The sequence below is a fragment of the Mus musculus genome, chromosome 11, assembly GCF_000001635.26.
Source record: "Mus musculus strain C57BL/6J chromosome 11, GRCm38.p6 C57BL/6J".
NCBI classification, from domain to species: Eukaryota; Metazoa; Chordata; class Mammalia; order Rodentia; family Muridae; genus Mus; species Mus musculus.
The window spans coordinates 120,357,621-120,378,884 of NC_000077.6; the positions used below are offsets into that span (position 1 = coordinate 120,357,621).

The 21,264-nt window shown below is 56.1% G+C and overlaps 2 protein-coding genes across 3 annotated transcripts; one reads left to right on the plus strand and one right to left on the minus strand.

Annotated features, from left to right (window-relative positions):
• Window positions 1–2,544: 2,544 nt before the first annotated feature.
• On the plus strand, window positions 2,545–10,553 carry Fscn2 (fascin actin-bundling protein 2). 2 transcript variants are annotated; one of them, XM_006533259.4, is made up of 5 exons: window positions 2,545–4,914; window positions 9,021–9,177; window positions 9,617–9,755; window positions 9,973–10,204; window positions 10,284–10,553. In XM_006533259.4, the coding sequence occupies exons 1-5, from the start codon at window positions 4,089–4,091 to the stop codon at window positions 10,487–10,489; spliced, it is 1,560 nt and encodes a 519-aa protein (XP_006533322.1). In that variant the 5' UTR covers window positions 2,545–4,088; the 3' UTR covers window positions 10,490–10,553. The 2 variants fall into 2 exon arrangements, with proteins under 2 accessions (XP_006533322.1, NP_766390.2); NM_172802.4 differs by having other exon boundaries at window positions 3,914–4,914; window positions 9,617–9,738; window positions 10,037–10,204.
• A 1,388-nt stretch (window positions 10,554–11,941) lies between these two features.
• Window positions 11,942–21,126, minus strand: Faap100 (Fanconi anemia core complex associated protein 100). The gene is made up of 10 exons (NM_027980.2): window positions 20,922–21,126; window positions 20,708–20,826; window positions 19,086–20,041; window positions 17,797–17,953; window positions 16,262–17,031; window positions 15,487–15,623; window positions 14,490–14,606; window positions 13,075–13,161; window positions 12,664–12,799; window positions 11,942–12,432 (listed from the first exon to the last, which is right to left on the minus strand). The coding sequence occupies exons 1-9, from the start codon at window positions 21,084–21,086 to the stop codon at window positions 12,668–12,670; spliced, it is 2,640 nt and encodes an 879-aa protein (NP_082256.2). The 5' UTR covers window positions 21,087–21,126; the 3' UTR covers window positions 11,942–12,432; window positions 12,664–12,667.
• Window positions 21,127–21,264: the final 138 nt, after the last annotated feature.

A 21,264-nucleotide genomic window follows, 5' to 3' on the forward strand; every position in this document is an offset into this window, starting at 1 on the left:
TGCAGGTGCTTCAGTAAGCCCCCGCCTAGGCTGGGGTCAGGTAGGTTGTGGGGGAAGAGTGAGAAAGGGGATGGGTGAGATGAGGTGGTCACTGCGCAGTTGAGAAACTCCCTCCCCAAGCTCTTCCTTCTAACATAACCCATTAAGTGGAGCCTGTTACCCTAAACCAAGTCTGCAGGCCTCAGTAAGTGAACCTAGGCAGAGTAAGTGAAGCGAGGCCCCTCCCCCTCGACTGTGTGTAAGTGGAACTGCAAACAGCCTTCATGAAAAATTGATTCAAGGGCCCAGGGAGGGAGAGTACAGCAGGAGGCGGGGTCTTGGGCCTCTGCCAAAGTGGACTCTGGGCAGGAGCAGGAGCCCCTCACAGGACGAGGAAATCAAGGCTGTAGGCTGTACAGCAGGGCCAAGGAGCCAGGAGGGAAGCTGGCTATGGAGGTCTGAACCTTAGCAGCAGCTGAGGGGTGGGGCTTGGAGCATCTCTGGGAGGGGAGAGTAGTGTGGTTTCCTGGTTCCCCTGAAGGGTTGTGAAAGGTCAGCCTTTGGCCACAGGCCTGCCCAGTTGTTTCCCAGTTTCCAAGACTCTGGCTAGCAAGAAGAGAATGCCGGTCCCTGCATGCACAAACCAGCACCGCTCACACCATCACCGAATGCGAACTCAACTCGGAGGCCCACGTGTTGGTTGCCATGGCAGTAGGCTACATGCTGGCAGAAGCCCCAGGCTGGGCTAATCTAGATGGAGGTGGGGGAAATCATCTGTGTTCTGGGGAACTATTAGCAATGTTGGAGACCAGCTTGGGGGATAGGGCAAAGGGGCCCTTTTCGTGGTGTAGAAAGTTTTCCAAGAGATAGGTGTGTAGTGAACACCTTTTGAGTAGTCTAGGGCCTTTAGGGCCCTTCTGCTCCTGTTCCCAGATGCACTCATCGAGGTTGCCATAGCCAGTCTAACCCTGAGGGGGTCGTAGCCTTCCAGGCCTAGCTGTGGTTAGAATGGCCCACTGCTGTGTCCACTCAGAGTGGGCTGTTCTCTGAAGTAGGGGGTGGGGGCATTGCTCACCCAAATGTCCTCTCAGACTCCATCAAAGGTGCTCCTCCTGCAGGACAGACATGTGTTGAAGTTGTCAGGCAGCCTGACATCTGTACTCGGACGCTGCAGTAGCATCAGACAGCCATACCTTAGGCATACCATCTTCCCCTCTGGTTCATGGGGGTAAAGGGCCCTAAAGTGGAACTGACTTTAGATGTCCCAGGGTGCAGCCTGGACAGGCCACAGTGGCACACCTTTGTGCACCCAAAATAAGAGGTGTTTTCTGCCATCTGAGTACCCTGTAGATGGCCTGAGGGCCCAGCCTGCCATAGACTTGTGTGTAGCTAGGCTATGACCTGTACCCTGGATAGGGGATTCTCTAGGCAGTGCACAACCTGACTGTTGTGCCAGCATCCAGAAGCGAGTGTGAGGCTTGTGTCTAGAGCAGCATCCTCAGAGGCTGGGGTGGGTCACCAGGTGACCACAACAGCTTACTCTTGCCTCTCTCTCCGCGAACCTTCACACAGACCTGTCAACAGTATTACGACTTTCCACAGAGCTGCAGTGTGTTACACAGGAACGAGATCCAACACCGGTTCAGACAGAGAGGAAGTCTCTATTCTGCAGTAGAACTCTGGTGGGATCTGGAAGGGAAAGACCCTTAGTGGGCAGTGCACCACAGTTTGGAGACTGCAGTGGAGGTCTGTATGGAGAGACCCAGGAAAGCTGCCTCCTGCCAAGGCAGACCCTGGAGCCCAGCAGGCCCTCCTATCACAAATGCCAATGCCAATGGCCCTGCTCCACCTGGGGCTCTTGTGGGGAAGTGTCCCAAAACTGAGTAGCCATTGACACTTCTGGCTCTATTTCCAACAGCCTGTCCAGAGCCAGGACACTTAGCGCCTGGCGGCCAGGCCTCCTCCCGCCAGGCACCTGATGCCGGTGAACCCTGCCAGCACCAGTCAGGCTAATGAAGCCATTATGCCAATCAGAAGGACTAGACTCTCAGGGCTCTTAAGCAGTCTGGCTAGGTGGGGTTAGGGTACCGTGGGCATAGCTGACCCTCAGGCCTCTCCCCTCACAGACCCACCTAATCAGACCCTCGGGACCTGATGGGAGGCTGCTCCAAGCTTGGAACACTTGGAACACAGTACGGACACCACCCTGGCAACTGGGGCTTTTGAAACTCTGGCAACCGGTGCTTTTGCACGGACATCATGCCCCACCTACTGAGCTGATCTCTAAGGCAGCACTTGACACACAGTCTGACTGCACTTTCTGACAGTGTCTCATACATGTGCGTGGGTCACAGGGGTAGATAAAGCTGGCCTGCAGGGAGGGCTGACAGCAATAGGGTTAGCACGAGACAATCTGTCACGGATCCTACCCTGAGCCCTCTATTGGGCACGGTTCCTCTTACTTCCTCAGGGTCTTCAGAGGCTTTGATCAACCTACCTCACCCTCTGCATCCTCCCTTAATATAGACCTCTGTGTCGGTTTGGCCATGGCCACTTGAGGGCTGACAGGCGCGGAATGAGGAAAGGATGACTGGGGTCACAGCTGGAAGCATTCCACATCCTCCTGTTACTGTCCCTCAGGAAGGCCCTCCCGCGTGGTCACACAGTTATGAGGAAGAAGACGCCAGTTCTGGCTCAGGCCCAGGATGGACAGCTCTGGTTTCCTGCTTGGCTCTGGTCCCCTGAGGCAGGTGCAGGGTAAGAACTGAGCAGGACTACTGACGCTCCCTACGATGCCTGTCAGACTCAGGATGGACAGGGTACAGCCAGTGGTCCCAGGGATAAGAGGTCAGGGGTCAGGTGCGGCCAGCTTCCAGCATCTCCTAAGCTGCACCACCCAGCTCCCTCTTGGATTTTATGGGAGTGCTTTTAGAAGCACGGGGAAGACTGTGCCCCACACAGCCCCCCTATATTCAAGTCTGTAAAAGCCACAGGCCAAGCCCATAACCCTGTGATCTGGGCAGCAGTAATCAGGTCTCCAATTCCGTCAAAGGCAGTTGAAGCTAGACCACCCTGAGCTCCCTGCACAGAAGGGAAGAGCATCATGCCCTGAGCGAGAGTCAGCAGGGAACATAGGATCCCTGGCATACCCTGCTACACAGGTGTGTCCCTGCACATGTAGTCCTGGATGTGAGCATCACATGGTTGCCTAGCATACCATATGAGGCTGCTCTTTCCAAACCAAGTGGACGAGGCACACCAGGGTATCTGTCTCAGCATTGTCATCCCTGCTGAGGGTCAAGGTGTCCCAGCTTATGTGTGCCACTTAGGTCCTCCCTGCCGCCTCCCCAGCCCATGACTCAGGGGCAGACACAGGACAGTGTCAAGCTCAGGGCCACACACAAGGATAGGAACTGTGTGGCCAGGGGGATAGGACAGGCTGCTGCTGCATGCTACAGGGGGCCGTATTGCTCCTGGCAGCAGGAATCAGAGATGCAGTAACTGGATCCTGAAGAGGATCTGGCGGGCCACTGAGGGTGGAGGGCTGCGATCAGGTTGCCAGTCTGCTGTGAGTTTTCCACTGGGCTGCCTTTTCTACCTTGGAAAAGAGCTGGGCTGGAAGCAGGGTCTCAGGTGGGGACTGGGAAGCCCTGAAGCAATTGGCAGTAAGAAGAGAGACTAAGAACCGTGGAATCTACAGTTTATAGGGCATAGGACCCAGGCAGCCATGGGTGAGGACAAGGAGGTGGTCAGCCTCGCTTTTGTCCTGCTGGACATTGACTCTGGACTTGGTGCATCCAGGAGCCACTGAAATCCAAGCTGGGGCTAAGGCAAGTTGGCTACTGCTTCTAAGCCGGTGCACTTCTGATCCGCCCCTCTCACCCGCCCTCGGCTGCCCGCTGGCCATGTAAGATCTGCCTGGGTGGCCGAGGCCACAAGACAGAGGGAGGCAGCATTGGAGCAGGTAGCGTCCATGTCGCTGGCTAGGCTTGGGAGCCAAGGGTCAGATAAACAGATCTGGGCCTCAGGGGGGGCTACAGGCCCCCTGAACAGAACACTTAGAGAGAGTTCCTTCCCAGGCCCCTGAAGCAACGTGGCTAGCCTCAAAGATGCCAACCAACGGTCTGCACCAGGTGCTGAAGATCCAGTTTGGCCTTGTTAACGATGCCGACCGCTACCTGACTGCAGAGAGCTTTGGCTTCAAGGTCAACGCCTCCGCAGCCAGCCTCAAGAGGAAGCAGATCTGGGTCCTGGAGCCTGACCCGGGGCAGGGCACTGCCGTGCTGTTCCGAAGCAGTCACCTAGGCCGCTACCTGTCAGCAGAAGAAGATGGACGTGTGGCCTGTGAGATGGATCAGCCGGGCCGTGACTGCCGCTTCCTGGTCTTGCCGCAGCCTGATGGGCGCTGGGTGCTGCAGTCAGAGCCACACGGCCGCTTCTTCGGTGGCATTGAGGACCGACTGTCCTGCTTTGCCACGGCCATTTCCCCGGCAGAGCTGTGGACTGTGCACCTGGCCATCCACCCACAGGCTCATTTGCTGAGTGTGAGCCGTCGGCGCTACGTGCACCTGTGCCTTCAGGAAGATGAGATGGCAGCAGACGGTGACATGCCATGGGGTGTGGACGCACTAGTCACCCTCATTTTCCAGAGCAGGCGGTACTGCCTCAAGTCTTATGACAGCCGCTACCTTCGCAGCGATGGCCGCCTTGTCTGGGAACCTGAAGCCCATGCCTGCTACACGCTGGAGTTCAAGGCAGGCAAGCTGGCCTTCAAGGACTGTGACGGCCGGTACCTGGCACCTGTGGGGCCTGCTGGCACACTCAAGGCTGGTCGCAACACGAGGCCCAGCAAGGATGAACTCTTCGACCTGGAGCAAAGTCACCCACAGGTGGTGCTGGTAGCTGCCAACCGGCGCTACATCTCTGTGAGGCAAGGTAGGGTAGGGCAGCTGATATTGTGTAGTGTGTGCACGTATGCAGAGACCTGCCACATGCTGGGGTGGAGGGCGCTATTTACTGGAGATGGGTGTCTCTACACACAGTGTAAGTGGGGCTGCTGGCTTCAGGAGTCCTCGTCACTCTCCAGACATCTGGAGAGTATCAGCCAAATGTGGTGCCTGCTAGACTGCAGCTGCCTCGAAGATTGGAGAGGTGTAGCAGCGTAGCGAGGCAGAATCTGGGGGCAATAGGAGGGTGGGAAGCAGGCTGGGGACTGATACACCTTTGCTCTCATACCACCCACTTTCTCATCTTTGGGGGAGATGAGGGACAAGGGCAGGGCAAAGTGCTTGACCATTGGGAACCTTGTGGGACCCCCCCGCCCAAGAATGAGACTTTACTGTTATCCTCAGTGTTAGACATGGCTAACCCAACCTTACTTAGGTCCTGTGTTTCTAAGGGGAGGGTGCCATGTCTACCCGTGGGGTGTGTCTTGGTTTTCGTCGTTTCCTGGCCACTGGTCACTTGTGTGACACCTGAGCAGTCTGAGGTAAACACAGTGTTCCTACTGCTCTATAAAGAAGCCAAGAGTCTGGCCCAGGCCAGAAGGAACAGTTGCTTCCATCTTGGGCTCTGTGCTCATGCACCCCAGGGTGCCCAGATATACCTTGGCCTGAGTGCTCTGAGCTCACTCAAATGGAGAGGCGAGACAGGAAAGGTTCCTCCTTACTCTCTTCGACCCCCTTACACCAGCACTTGCCAGAAAAAGGGCATCTCCCATGTGCCTGTCGTGACCCTGCCCACTGCTATAGTAGCACATAGATGTCCAGTGTCCTTGGGCATCTTATGTCCTATCCAGATGGCCAGGGATACCCACTTGGGAGGCTAGGCTGCCCAGAAGAACCTGCAACTGCAGGCATGGTCTTTAGGTCAGTCTGAGGCAATAACAGGCACTAGAGTTACCATCCCTGTCGTCCAGCCACACTGCCTGGCCTGGGAAAGGTCAAAATGTTCGCAGACCTCAGTTAAGCAAGCTAGCTGGAGCAGTGTAATGGAGTGCTTCCTGGAGAAGAGGGGGTGGAGGGTGCCAGACACGGATTGTAACAAATGGCCTGTAACAGACTCATGAAGGGAGGTGGTGACAGAAGTGTCTATACTGGTGGCCATGCTATGTGGCTTGGCAGGGAGGTTAATGATGTTGGGTGAAAACGGTGGAGGTGGTGAAGATGGTGATGGAGAGGGGGGTGAAGAAGAGGTGGTGACGGAGGCTTGGGGATTGGTGGGATGTGGGCTTAGGATGTCACTCAGTGGTAAGCACTTGCCTAGTGCATATAACACCGAGTTCCATTCCCAACACAGAAAAAAAAAAAAAGATGGTGGATCTGAGAGTCATGGAGCTGGGTAGGATAGTAGATTGCTTCCCAGCCTTTAAAAACACGGTGTGTATGTGTGTGGGGGGGAAGGGTACAGGCACATGAGTACAGGTGCCTGCAGAAGCTAGAAGAGGACATTGGCTCCTCTGGAGCCTGCCTGGTAAGGGTGCTGGGAACAAAACTCAGGTCCTCTGCAAGAACAGTAAGTGCTCTTAAACCCTAGCCATCTCTGCAGCCCCTTTCGGTCTCTTAAACAATAAAAAACAATAATAACTAGCTGGGCTGGGTGGTGGTGGCGCATGCCTTTAATCCCAGAACTCAGGAAGCAGAGGCAGACGGATTTCTGAGTTCGAGGCCAGCCTGGTCTACAAAGTGAGTTCCAGGACAGCCAGGGCTATACAGAGAAACCCTGTCTCGAAAAACAAAAACAAAAAAAACCAAACAAACAAAATAATAATAACTAGCTGGAAACAGTGGTACACACCTTTAGTCCCAGCAAGGCAAGGACAGGTGGATCTCTGAGGCCAGCCATAATGAATTCCAGGAAAGCCAGAGCTGCTTAGTAGGACCGTCTTGAAGAAAAAATTATTGCTGTGTGTGTGTGACATATGGGCACACACATGCCGTGACGTAGAGGTCAAAGTAGACCTCTGTGGAGTCTGTTTTTTCCTGCCACCTTTACGTGGCTCCGGCTATCAGTCTCAGATCACTAGCTTTCAAAGGAAGCACCTTAACTTGCTGAGCAATCCAAGTGGTCTCTTCCGAGCCCCTTTTGTTTTTTGAGACAGGGTTTCTCTGTGTAGCTCTGGCTGTCCTCCAACCCAGAGATTTGCCTGCCTCTGCTGGGATCAGAGGTGTGTGCCGCCTCTGCCCCGCTCTTGAGCACACTGTATGTGACTGCGTCCTTTGGTGGCGGACTCTCCTGCTAAGGGCAGTGAAGTAGAGGCACACTGTGCTTCCTTCACTGGGGCTGATGGTGCCTGCCAGCAGCTCCCACCTCCGCGTTGGTGTCAGGTAGGGCTTTGAGTTGGGGGTGGAAGTGACGTCCAGCTCAAGGAAGCCGGAGAGGTGATTTGGGTGTTTGTCCTGGCCAGCACAGCACCTATGGAGTAGCAGCCCATTTTGGTCTGGTCACTTGGAGAGACAGCCCCAGACTCGTCTTCTAGCCAGGAGCTGCCTATGAGCAGCCACTTTGTAGTTTCACTACTAGGCTTCTTTGCTACCGTCTGCCTGTCTCGGCATTCACTGGTGCTGTAGGGCTGACATGTAGCTCAGCTGTGAGCATTTGTCTCTACTAGTAACAGACCTACTCAACCCCTTTCCTGAATCCTAGCGGACACACCTCACACTAGTCCAGATCATTCTGGATTCTATGCCCCTCCCACTGCCAGCTCAGTTCCCTACAAGCAGGTGAGCATGAGGGGGAAGGTGCGTGTGGGCACTCTGTCTGCAGAGGCAGGAGCCGTGACGTGACGTGGGACACAGCATCTTGGCCTGCGAGATGGAGGTGAGGGTGAGGTCGATGGACGGTGCTAGTTGCCATGCCCAGCTAAGGTCCTCTGACCTGGTTCTGCCTTCTGTCCCTGCATGGATCTTTGTTGAGATATGACTTTTCTTATAGTCTATAGCATACATGCACATGACACACCATCCCGAATCCCACAATACACAGAGCTGAGGGCCGTCCTTGGCTCCACCACGGCCCAATTTAGTATTTGTTGCTACAAAGCTGAAGCTCCAGAGGTGGGAGCAGTAAAAACGACTGTTGGGTCTTTAGAGGTGGCTCAGTGGTTTAGAGCACTGGCTGCTCTTCCAGAAAACCCACATTCAGCTCCAAGCACTTACATGGCAGCTCACAACCACCTGTAGCTCCAGTGCCAGGAGATCTGACTTCCTCTTCTGGCCTGAGTGGGCCCTTTCCTGGGGCTTTGTCAGCTGCTCTTCTGCATGGGAACAGTGATCTTCAGCGTTAGAGGGCCTGGGCATGGCCTTTGGGAGCTAGAAAAAGGCAGCACACCTCAGCCTCTTCCAGGGGCTGCTGTTTGGTTGTTCCCCTCTTCTGCACGGTTAGATCAAATGTGGCTTGACCTTCAGGCTTTGTCCCCCACCTCCTACTGTTACACTTTGAGTACCCTGGGATCTTGAGGGCTCTACCTGCCACACTATTCAAGAATAACCAGTTGCCATAGAAACTGATGCAGTTTGTTGGAGGGAGCCCAAGCTTATGGGACAATCCTGAGGTTGTTTCAGGGCTGGCATGCTGAGGCAGGCCATGGTACAGTTGGCCTCTCTGTCCACATTACAGGAACACCAGGCAGGCTCTGGGCACCCTGTCCTCCCCAGAGACTCAAGTGTATGTGTGGGAGGTGGGCTGGTTACCAGTCACTGGCTATGATCTAGGTCACCTCAGCGGGAAGGTCAGAGACCCCACCTGGCAGCCTAAGGGTGAATTATAAATAGAAACTGTGTCAAGAGAGCAGGGACAAGCAGATTACCTGCTGACCAGCACAATGGGGATTTAGCAGCATGAAAGGTGCTGTCAGGGAGTGTGGGAAGAGCTGGGGTAAGAAGCCATCCTTAGAGGCATGTCTGTGTGAGGTGTGCTGGTCGCTGATGGTGCTGGGCAGCCTCTGACAGATGACTTCATGCTACCCCAAAGCACACTTCCCCATCCTTCTCGGGCCTCCCAGGAGAGGTGCGAGCAGCTTCCTTGTTGTCTTCTCCCTCCAGGAATCAATGTCTCAGCCAATCAGGATGAAGAACTGGGTCATGAGACATTCCTGATGCAAATCGACCAGGAGACAAAGAAGTGTACTTTCTATTCCAGCACTGGGGGCTACTGGACCTTGGTCACCCATGGGGGCATTCAGGCCACAGCCACACAAGTGTGAGTGCACCTGTCCTTGTCTGTCACCTTCACCATCATCACCCTTACAACCACGACTGACGGTCACAACATCCCCACCACCATCACTTTTTTGGTTTTGTTTGTTTTGAGAGAGAGGGTTCACTATGTAGCCTTGGATGGCTTGGAATGTAGTTTCCAACCCAGAGATCTGCCTCTGCTGGGATTAAAGGTTGGTGCCACTACACCTGGTGACCACTGTCACTTCGGTCATCACCTCCACCGGCACCCTGAGCACAGCCTCAGCAGTGAGAATAGCAGCCCAATCAGAAAAGAACGTGCACTGGCATGGGGAGTCGCTCTTACTGGCAATGGGTACTTCTGTGGAGGGCAGGCTTCTGTTCCACCTTGGAACCCAAGGAGGATTAGGGAGGCCAAACTCTGCACCCCCCCCCTCTGAAATCTCCCCCCTCCCCCACAGCTCTGCCAACACCATGTTTGAAATAGAATGGCATGGCCGGCGGGTGGCACTTAAAGCCAGCAACGGGCGTTTTGTGTGCATGAAGAAAAACGGGCAGCTGGCCGCCATCAGCGACTTTGTGGGTGAGCATTCCCTGCCTGTCAGTTGGGGCAGCTCTCCATCCAGAGTCTGTGCACCTGAGGTCAACTTGATCCATCCAGGAGTCATCCCCGGGTGGCTTTTCCTTTCCTGTCTTTGGGGAACCCTGGGCACCTCCTTCACACCTTCTATATTAGTAACGAATGCCTGCTTCTGTGGTGGTGCCAGTCTCCTTGCCACAGCAGCACACTAGGCAGTGGCACACCTGGACCCCCAAGTCCACGGCCTGGAAAGAACAGATGGGGGTGGGGAGTGGTCAGTCCACATCACCCTCTCCTGCAGGCGAGGACGAGCTATTTACCCTCAAGCTCATCAATCGACCCCTCCTGGTGCTGCGTGGCCTGGATGGCTTTGTGTGCCACCGCCGGGGCTCCAACCAGCTGGACACCAACCGTTCCACTTACGACGTCTTCCACTTGAGCTTCAGGGATGGCGCCTATCAGATTAGAGGTGTGGGAGAGAAACGTGCAGGGGGAAGGGTGGGGGCTCGGTGCACTTGGGCCCTGCTAACCTCCAGCCTTGCCCCCAGGCCGTGGAGGTGGGTTCTGGTACACAGGCAGCCATGGAAGCGTGTGCAGCGACGGTGACTTGGCGGAAGATTTCCTCTTTGAGTTCCGAGAGCGTGGCCGTCTGGCCATCCGAGCCCTCAGCGGCAAGTACCTGCGTGGAGGAGCCTCAGGGCTCCTGCGTGCTGATGCAGACCTGCCTGTGGGGGAAGCTCTCTGGGAATACTGAGGACTCACAGGGGGTCAACCCCAGAGCCCACCGACCCAGCATTAAACCTTTGTTGCGGAGTTGCCGTGGGCTCAAGCTGCCATTTGGTAGTAGGAAGGGTCCTGGAGTCCCCAAGTCCCCTCTGCTCAGTACCAGAGCTCTGCCCTGGGGAAGCCCTCCCCTTTCTGGGCAAGGGCCATGGCTAGAGGTAGGGGCTGCCTCTGTCCCTTCACCCATTTTGCCCCAGCAGTTTCTAGGTTTTGGGTCAGAGACTGAGGAAGGCCCCTGTGACCTTGGCTGACTTGGGGCTCAAAGTCCTCTTCCAGTGAGCCCACAACATTGTGGGGAGACAATATGCAGCTGGTGGGGAAGGCAGGAAGCGTGCTGGGAAGAAAGTGGTGGCTGACTCGTGCCCTCACTGTTAGGACTGCCCTTGGCTTATCCAAAGTGACCAGGGACACGTCAGGGAATATCCCTACTAACCCTTGGAGTTGCCCTTAGCAGCCATCCAGAGTGGGCCAGGTCTCAGAGTCTGGTGGTCCATGGCCTGCAGTGTTTCGGATGTCAGGCCTGCCTAGCATGTACAGGGACACCACACAGGTGCCGAACAAGACTGGGGACCCAGCTGGAATAATGGTGACTCTTACTCCACGGTGACACGTCAAGTGTGACTCTCCAGCTAAGATCGGTATTTCTTCTCCTCTGGCAGCCACCTAAGCCTGGCATGGGCTCTACTAACTCATCCAGTCCCAAGGATAACAGGCCCCAGCCCAGATGCAGGTCTGTGCCCAGGAGTCTAGGAAGGCTGAGGAGGTAGGGCAGCATCAGCACCAGCCCCTGAGGACACGTGCTCCAGCTCAGGCTAAGGAGGAGCCTCCCCATCTCTGGGGTATAACGGCAAGTAGGGGACATTCATAATTGTGGACTCTGACAGAGACCAAAGCCAGTGCAGCCCAGCAGACACCTCCGTTTTCCAAGGTGGCCCTTTATGTCCTGTGGGTTGAGCCAGCCTCTCTAACTTGTTGAAAGCACAGTACATACAGGTGTATGTCCCTTGGGCAAGAGGAGCCTTGGGGACAAGTTGTGGACAGGGCTCTTAGCAGGCCGTCTGGGGCCAAGGTCAGCTGGTAGCCCTGGGGATGAGGGTTACAAAAGCCAGTCTTGTACAGAGTCAACGCGGTGTCTAGAGCGGGCCCGTTCCACTTCCTAACTGCCTCTAGGAGAACTCTGTCCTGTAGGATGGATAGACTCCCGTGTAAATGCCCTGTGAGGTGAAGGTGGCAGGAGCCAGTAGCCTCAGTCTGGTCAGACCTTGAAGGGCAGATCTTTGGCCCCAAATGGCCACAGGAGCCTTGGTGGAGTGTACGTGGGCCCTGAGGAGTGTCCTTTGGCCAAAGGGCAAGGAGAAGCTGGGAAGGGTTGCCCACCCAACTGCATAGAGCTCAACAGAACACAGAGCACAACACAGAGGCAGAGGGTAGAACTGAGTGGACTTCAGTGGACACCTGGAACTTCACAAAAGGCAGCTTGTCAGCACAGCACCTCACAGACAGACAACAGGAGCAGGCACAGAGCTCTGTGGACACGCTCCCCTCCCACGGCAACGACAGCACCAGCAGCAGGGCAGGGCCCAGCTGAAGGAGGAGGCTGGGACAGGGACCAGAGAGCAGCACAGTGCTGGGGGCAGCCCATGCCTGGCAGGTGTCGCCGGGAGCTCTCCCATGGTCTTTGTGCTTTGGTTGCAGTGAGCACTCTGCCCCCTGGTGGCCCCAGAGAGGCAGCCAGCACTCCTGGGGTGTGCTGGGGTCAGCAAACTTGGAAGTCTGAGCCCCAGAAACCCTGTGTCTCCATGGCCTGAGTTCTTGGGTGACGGTATTTCCCATCAGGGTGCAGAGGTTCCAGTTGAGGAATGCTGCCAGGCAAGCCCCAAGTGTGTCCTGCAGTGACGTGGAGCCGGCCAGCAGCTGTTGGGAAGGAGGAAGGCATGAGGCACTAAAGTCTGTTAGGTTCAGACATGCCTGAACCTATGTCACCACCACCCCCACACACACACCCTTTTTTTTCTGCCTTCCTGACTATCCAAGAGGTGTAGCTGCCTGAGCCAGGGAACCAAAGGGTAGCCTTGTCTACTCTAGGTAAAGCACCAGGGTTAGCATACTGGAGAAAGTGTGGAGAGCGAGTGGGCCAGGGCCTACCTGGTCACAACAGGACGAGGCTAGGGTTGCGCAGCTGCTTGTAAATGTGCAGGAGCTTCTGGGCCGTGGAGCAGGAGCTCAGCTCATCCTCTGTGCACAGCTGGTCGCGCAGTGCTTGCACCTCACGGAGCAGTTCCTGCGGGTGGGCAGCAAGCTCAGGCCTTTGTCCCCACCTGGGAACAGCTTATACTTGGGAGGTAGTGGGCAGTCCAAAGAGGAGCAATGGGTCACACAGCCTTAAGTATGTAACACACAGCCACACTGGTATGGTGGGCAAAGGGGAAATGGACACGGCCCTATATATTCTGATCCCATGCAGAGAGTGCAGCCCCTGTGGCTGGTCCCTTCTGAGTGCTGTCTTCCTTCCATGCCATCTGGGGACACTCCCCAAACTCAGACACTGGGGCTTACCTGGTGGTTGGCATGGATCTGCTGTAGATACTGCATGCGGAGGTCAGGTGGGCTGGAGCCTAGGGCTGCTTGCTCTGTGACCATTGTCTGGAGGAGATAAGGATGTGTGTGAGTGTGTGTATGTGTGTGTGTGTGAGAGGGGGGAGTGCTTCCCATTGTCTAGAATAGGTGATCGAGACTAGAGGGTAGGGTCCTCCCGCTCCTCTGTGGAGTGACCCCTTCTTATCTGTTTCCTGGCTTTCTGCTCAGCTGACCCTGAGTCCCGTGGAGAGCCCACTCATTTACCCACTAGTGTTTCCCACCCATTCACCAGGACTTTCCTCAGAGCAGCAGGAATTCCCAAGCTTGCTATGTAGCAGGCTGGCCTTGAATTCCTGATTCTCCTGACACAACCTAACACAATCTAGTATTTGGGGGATACACCACTAGGGTTGACCAAAGAGCCTTTGTGTGTATTTGTTTGAGGCAGGTTTCTCTGTGTAACTCTGGCTGTCCTCAAACTCACAGAGATCTGTGTGCCTCTACCTCTCAAGTGCTGGGATTAAAGGCTTGCACCACCACCGCCCGAGACTATGTCCTTATAATGGTAAATTTGAGCAAAAGGCGACGAGTCCCCGGAGGCACCACTGCTTTGGCGACTCCCCTGCTATCCCACACCTTGGAGACTGAACCTTACAGGGCATTTACACGGGACGCACGAAGCCTGTCACTCACTTCATGGAGTGATCTCACAACTGGGAGTCACGTGCCAGGAGAGAACACAAGGGCTGGCCTTCCAGCTTTAAAACCACTAGCACCTCCAACCTGGTCTCCCATTCACTGAGTTGTCAGTGGTCGGCTCCCGATTCTTAGGGGTCAAGTTCCAAGCTGAGGTCAGCGGGGTGTGTGTGTGTGTGTGTGTGTGTGTGTGTGTGTGTGTGTGTAGGGGGGGTGTTATAGCCAAGAACCAGCTGCAAACCTTGCCTTGGGGCTGGGTCACACCAGTCACAAGCAGGTGATAGCTGATCTGGACAGCCACCTGAGGAACCAGGGGAGATCCGGGACGTGGAGCCACCCAGACTTGTAAGCTCTTCATCTGAGTAGGCCAGAGACACAGCGCTCATGTAACTTCCCCATGATAGTGGCCTCCTTAGCTGTTCCCTCCTAGTAACTCAGGGACACTGGTCTAAAATCCATTCCCAGGGCTCAGACCCAGATGGGAGGGACACAAGGACTACAAACTTATCAGACATATGGACTCAGACATTTCTGAACGTTTCACAGGGGCTGACAGGACATCTGGAGGGGCATCTTGTTTGCTGGGAGGGCTCACGGGGCATTATATCCTGTTGCCCACAGCTGTGTGGGTCCACAGCGGAAACCCAGATAGGGGCTTACTGCCTTCAGAGCCTCCCCTACCCCTGTGGCTGAGGTACCTGTATTCGTCTGATGATGGCATGGTGCGCCCTACACATGTTGGCCAGAGAGGAGCTCTCCACTTGGATCTCCACAGCCTGAATGGGGCCTGCAGGGCTCAAATCCGTCACAGCTACCTGCAACACAGAGGCCTTGAGTAGCCGCAGCACGGTCTGGGCTGTCCTTTACACTGTAAAGGTAAGCAGACCGTACAAACAATGGAGAGAAACCCACCGGCAGGGGACAACAGTATCAGGATGACAGGCCAATCCTGTAGGACCCACCTCATTCTGAGCCACATCAAGCTATACTTGGCTCCATGACAGGAAGTAAGGTCCTCACACAAGGAGCTGACAAGCCCGTCTGTGGGCATCTCAGCCCCTTCTGGGAGGTCCTTCCTGTGCTAACTACAGGCTGGGTAGCCATGGCTTTCTCTCCACACAGCGACATAAGACCCAGAACGTGGGGTCTGTAGAAAGGCCTGGGCAACCAAGGGTTTCTCCGTGTGGCTGCGAGCACAGAGGCTGTCCATCAACCGTAACTACTGCCAGTTCCTATACTTGGCCTAGGAAGGTGTCTGGGTTAGAAGCTGGCTACAGCCTGGCTTGAAGGGGAAGTATAGTGGACAGTGGGGCTAAGGAGTTTGGAGGACACAGCCTGCGCTCTGGGGTAGAGGCCCACAGCTCTGTTCCAAGAGTCTCTGACAGGCAAATGTAAAGCTCTGGTGTGTGCGTGTGTGCATGCGGGGGATGGGCTGTCTCACTTGACAGGGGCACATCGTCCTTTGGTGGTCCAACAGTGACCTGTTACCAGCTTGGGAGGTTTCTGCATTCACTGTCCACTGCAACCCTAGCAGTGCACAAGAACGGGAACCCACGACAGACAGAGTTGACAGGGCTGCTTCTCCCAGGGACACAATCTCAACGAGACTGACAGGCCAGTTAAAGTAACTCTTCACTGAGGACCATGAGCCCTGACGTCCGTCTCCCCAAGAACAGACAAGTGGCCCCTGCTTGCCTCATGGACGGTGAGGTTGACATCAGTTCCATCTGGGGCTATTCCCTGGATGGAAGACAGTGTCTGGGCCCGCACAACATCCACAGCAGCGTTCTCGGCAAGGAGCCACCGCAGGGTGGCGCTGCACAGGTGGAAACCTGCAAGAGAGAGGCGCCTGCTGGAGCTGAGGCACCTGTGCGGCTTCCGCCAAAGGATTCTTTTCCAGTGCCACCTAAGTGTCTCAAATGCTCACAGCCCTTGTACAAGTAGGAAGCTAGGCAAGTTACGCAAGAGGCAGGGAGGAATAGGGACTGTCAGGAACTCGTGAACCAGGGACTCAGGTAGTCCTATGAGCCACACGACAGTGCAGTCCCAGCTGCACTACGGGGCACACACAAGAAATGCTGCGCAAGATTGCTGCAGCTCTCTCCAGGACAGAGGTACTGACAACCAGGACACTTCTGCCACAGATGCAGCCCAAAACAATACAAATGACTTCACACAGTGAGAGCAAAAGCCAGGCCCAGACAGAACAGCTTTTGGTCTGGAGACTCCAAGGTGCACTGTGTGTGAGAACTCACCAAGCTGCTCTCTGGTGACATCTACCTCTGCCTAGGCTGTGCCACCTCAGTTTTTAAGAAACACACAAAGGATGGAGACAGGGCAACCCAACACAAGATCCAACAGTGGTCTGGGTGCAGTGGGACTCACAGAAGCCACAGGAAGAGAAAGGGACCCCCTACTTCTACAGGCTGTAGGGCCCTGAAGCCAAAGCGAGGCCAGCCGTGCCACCAACCTGAGTGACTGTCTTCCAGGGCAGCTCTGAGAAGGCCTGCAGACACCCTGATGGAGGCTGTGGATGGAGGCAGGTACTTGGCCCGTAGGGAGGCAGCGCCAGTAGGCTCGCTGCCAGGGGCTTGGCAGGTCTTCAGGAAAGTTTCCACAGGCTCACAGGCAGGGCCAGGCATACAGGGGGCCTGTGCAGGGTGTGTGGCTGCGCCGGCGAAGCGCAGGCACTGCAGCATGTCCACTGTGCGCTTGCACAGGGGCAGGCAGACGCCCTCTTGCTTAGGAAGGCTGAGAGGGAACTGCTCCAAGTAGGGGGCCTCTAGAGGGTCTGAGGGGGCCAGGGCCGCACCCACCACCTCCCTGAGGCTGTAGAAGAGCCAGCAGGACATGGTCACAGGCAGGTCGAGCACACCACTCTCACTAGGGCCCAGGGGCAACGTCACTTCCCGCCGGCTGCCTGGACCCAGTCTGTCCACTGGAATGGTGTAGGTGAAAGCTGAACCAGTCCCATCCAGGTCTAAGGCAGAGGAACTAGTCAGCACCTGAATACACAAGGTCCAGCCCTGGTCCAGGCTGAAGCTGCTGCTGTTCTCTAGTGTGCAGGTGGCCATCAGCATGTCTCGCAGCTCCAGGCGGCTCCAGGAGGTGGTGATGGTGCACGCGATGGGCCGATCGCCCTCTGGATGGGACAGCAGGGCACAGCTCACGTTCATGGCCTCGTTGAGACTTGTGATGGCCTTGTTGCGTTGGTCAACAGCTTTCTTCAGAAAGGACACCCTGCAAAGGACAGTCATGGCACCCAGGAGAAGGAGCTCACAGCCGAGGGTAGGAGCCATGGCTGCAGACTCCCTGGGGAGGAAGGAACCAGATCATGGTTCAAGTATCAGCTCTCTCTCTGAGGATGCAAGCAGCTCCCAGGCCGAAGGAGGACATCTTTCTCTGCCTGCCCTGACTGTGAAATCCTTTGACCTGATCCTCACTCTTGGCTCTACAAGGCAGGGAAGGATGGAGGTGCTGAACCGGCCCTTGACGCCTAGGGATGGGCTAGCCCCATAGGTCACCTCACATGTCCCAATCGGGCCTCTTTTCCTTTTGCAACGCTCCGCTCCACAGTGACAGTAGGTGTTAGGCTTTGTGGGAATATCCTCAAGTCACAAGGCCATAAAACCCAAAGTCAGGAAGAACACGAGGGACTAGCACTGAAGGTGGCTGGGGGGACAGGCTAGGGAAAGATGTGCTCCCTGGGTCTGGTGCTGGAAGCTCTGCTGAGAGCAGGGTCCCACTGGCCTCTGAGAGTCCACAGAAGCAGGCAAGGGATTGGTGTTAGAAGATTCCGGAGTCCTGTCAGAGGGGAGAGGGGTCTCTTGTCTTTTGAGGATTTGTGTGTAGATTTCTTTTTTTGTCCCTGATGGAGACAGAGGCAGAGGCAGCCGCATAGATGGTTGTTAACCAAAACCTCCCTAGCCTGGGTCAGCTCCACACAGAATGCTAACCTTTAAGGACAGGGCACAAGCTGTACTTGTGCCAGACACTGCAGCTCACCTTTCAGAGACATCACCGATGTCCAAGAGCAGCTCCTTAATTTTCTGGCCTGCATTTGCCATGGCCATTTTGGCAGGCACAGGCGCCTCAGAGTTCAAGTCCAGACTGCAGGTGATCAGGCGTCCTTTAGAAGACAGGGCGAGGAGCTCGGTGCTACCTGATGACGGACACACGCAGGGCCGGTCAGGTCATAAATCTGGAGCACTCAGTGCTGTTCACTCTGGGCTCCAGAAAAAGGGTTGGCAGAGGACCCAGGCAGTGCCCGAGGAAGGCAATAAGGGGATGTCTGGGAAGCCCGTACTGGGGATCTGCACAGATGGGGACCACTGATCTCTATACACATTTTGAAGTGCCTACACAAGATGATGTACCACAGATGTGATGCCATGGTGGCAACTGGTCCACACAGATAGAACAAAGAGGGGCCAGAGGAGGACACTGTATGGTGCCCAATTATTCAAATGTGTCACAGCCTTTAACAGAGCAAGGCTGCTGAGCCTTCTAAAGAAAAGTGCCCTAGAGGCTGAGTTCTGCTTGCTTCAATCTCTAACATCTCTACCATGTCCTCCTGCCCTGCCCCTGCCAAGGGTCTGCTCGCTTCCCCATCCCCCAACACAGCTCTTAACATGGACCCCGAAGTGGGCAGGTTAGTAGCTGGAAGTCAGTTCATAGGTATCCTGGTCTTAGGCTACGGCCCCTCACCTGAAGTGGTTTGGGTCTTTCCTTCTAAGCGTTTTTTTTTTTTTTTTTTTTCTCTTGTTAAATGTTTTCTGTAGCAGGCTTTAATATACTCTTAGCTGATCTTAATGGGAAGACACTGGGGGAGGGGAGAGATGTCTTCCTCTCATGCCAGAGTCAGGCAAACCTAGCTAAGGCTTCCTTAGAGAGCTTCGAGACACCCTCTGAATGGCTCATAAACAGGCCACACAGCAGCTAAAGCAGGCTCCTTGAGCTCTCAGAGGACATGTGGGGGTTTGGCCTGACCCGATTTGAAAGCTGCTGTGGGAGATGCTCTTAAACCAACCCCACAAGCCGTATGCTTGTGGCGCCCGCCCAACTGAGGGGCCACAGCCGTGTTCCAGGGAGGACACACATACAAAGGTCCTTGACCCCAAGACAGGAGTGAGTGAACTTCTGGTCTGTGATGAGCCTGATGAGGAAGGCCCATACCTGCTGAATTAGCAAAAGTCTCACCAAACAAAAAGGCAAGGAAGAAGGACAGCTGAGGGAAGAGACCGTCAGGGAGGAGCCTGTCCTGCGCCTCTATGATGACGAATGGCAGCTCATACCTGTAGGTGCCCTTGCTGTCACACACAGAGCCAGGGCGCTGCAGATGTTCAAGCTGGCTGGGCACAGCACAGAGGGTAGACCTCCTATGGCCCCGTCTGGCTTCTCAGGGTTCCAAGGACTGTCTCTCCGAGTCAAGTCTACCACACAGAGGTCTGAGGGAGTGCTGTGGTACACGTGGCCATCCCTGTCACAGGCAGCACAGAGCACAGGCCCTGGGAGGCAATACTCACGCAGCTCCGGCACCAGATTCCCTGACTCACTCCAGCTGGCCTTGATGGCCAGTGTCCGGCCCTGGTGACCAAGGGCTACTAGGCAGTCAGAGTGTTCATGCTGGCCAGGCAGCAGCTCTCCTGCTGCTTCCTCCTCGTGTGGCTCTGCCCTCAAAGCCCCAATGAAGATCACAGGCTCCTCTAGGTGGTGGAGGATCTTGACCAGGACCTTTGGGTCACCAGGGGCTAACCCAGAAGTAACCAAGGCCTTCAGGACCACACAACAAAGCTGGCCATCAGGGAGACCGCAGAGGATCACAGGGGACTGCAGGAGGGTGGCATCGACTCCAAAGAGTAGACCAAAGAGAGCCTCCTCCAGCGTGAAGCACCCACAGCCCTGGGGGTGACCATGAGGTGCCCTGGAGTCTGGTGGGAACACGCAGCACAGCACGGGCAGGAAGCGGGGGGCTGCAGGCTTCTCTGGCACCCCACCTGGTGGGGTGCAAGTGGACAACTCCACCTCACCAATCTGGCCTCTGGGCAGAGGCTCCTCCCCTGCACAGGGACGCTCAAACAGCTGCATCTTCCACTGGGTGGGGCCCTGTGCCAGGGTGACCAGCATATCATCCAGCACGGTGAAGGCACAGAGGGCAGCGTCAGGGAGGACACACGCATCCGGGTCCACATGGATCACAGGGTAGGGGGGAGCCGCTTCCTCTTTGTCCTCACAGGCCTGGCTCCCAGACCTTCAGGAACAATGGAAGCATAGTCAGTATTGGGTGGGGTAGACTCACACCGTGCTCAGCAGTAACCTGACTTGCTCTGAGTAGGCTAGGCAGGAGACATCACAGGCCATTCAGCAGGTAGGTCTCTCTCTCTCTCTCTCTCTCTCTCTCTCACACACACACACACACACACACACACACACACGCTTGACACAGGATCAGCCAGAAACATAGCTCTGCAGATCGAGGCAGCTTGGGAACTATTCCCAAGGCTGCCTGGGCTGTGCACGGTGAGTTCTTCCAGCACAAGCCAAGGGACACGAGCTTTTGCCACTCACTGCTTGCCAGAGACACCGTCTTCTGAGACCCACTTCCAAGAGGTCTTGCCAGGCACCGGAGGGCAGTGATAGCGGTGCTCCTGGTTGCAGACTTCACTACCTGAGCCTCAACAGCTAAGAACTTCACAAAAGCAGACACAACTGCCACGCCTGCATATGCACAGGTACTAGAGAGCGGGAATGGGCGGCCTAGACCGCAGTCCTCTGCTTCCTACCCCAGTGTGTTGTCAGTGGCCGTCAAAGGGACTACTACTGGGACAAACCTCTCACAACTAGGAGGACATGAAAGCCGGCCTCCCTGGGGACCCGACTTGTCACTGGCCGGCCGCGTGGGGCCACGCCCCCTCACCTGTCCAGCGAGTCCAACGACAGGCAGTAGATGCCAGTCCGGGCACACAGGACGTAGAGTGCCCTGCGGATGGCCAGGAGCTGCAGGTGCCATACCTGGTCGGGAAACTGGTACACCGCCTGGGCGCCAGGAGAGCGAGGTCAGGCGAGGGCACACGCGGCCCCGGCTCACCTCGGAACGGCGCCGCCCGCCCGCCCTCCCGCCCTCCGCTCACCGTCAGCAGCCCGCCCTCCTGGTCATACACATAGACGAACTCGCGTCCGGTGGACAGAAAGACCTCAGCCTCATGCCGCAGCACAAACGGCTTCCCCGCCGCTCGGCCTCCGAGCGGGCAGCAGAAGTCCGACAGGTAGTGCACGCGCGAGGAAGCGCCCGCCATCCTGCGGGCGCCGGGCCAGAGCTCAGCCCGGAGGGGCGGTGCCGCCTCCAGGCTTTACGGCCGCCCACGGCGCGGCGCGGCCTCCGCCGTAAAGCGGCCGCTGCGGAGGCGTGGCCGGAGCCTGCTGCAGGGGCGGGGACAGTTGCTCTACGGTCCGCTAGAGGGCGGGAACGCCCCC

What these genes read in the sequence shown, in the direction of transcription:
- Fscn2 (XM_006533259.4), top strand. Translation starts at nt 4,089, where the DNA reads ATGCCAACCAACGGTCTGCACCAGGTGCTGAAGATCCAGTTTGGCCTT. An exon ending in CTACATCTCTGTGAGGCAAG is followed by an intron (nt 4,915 to 9,020) that starts GTAGGGTAGGGC and finishes TTCTCCCTCCAG; the next exon opens with GAATCAATGTCTCAGCCAAT. An exon ending in TGGGTGAGCATTCCCTGCCT is followed by an intron (nt 9,756 to 9,972) that starts GTCAGTTGGGGC and finishes TGGACCCCCAAG; the next exon opens with TCCACGGCCTGGAAAGAACA.
- Faap100 (NM_027980.2), bottom strand. Translation starts at nt 21,086, where the DNA reads ATGGCGGGCGCTTCCTCGCGCGTGCACTACCTGTCGGACTTCTGCTGC. An exon ending in TCGTTGGACTCGCTGGACAG is followed by an intron (nt 20,042 to 20,707) that starts GTGAGGGGGCGT and finishes TTGTTCCTGAAG; the next exon opens with GTCTGGGAGCCAGGCCTGTG. An exon ending in GACAGCAAGGGCACCTACAG is followed by an intron (nt 17,954 to 19,085) that starts GTATGAGCTGCC and finishes GTCCGTCATCAG; the next exon opens with GTAGCACCGAGCTCCTCGCC.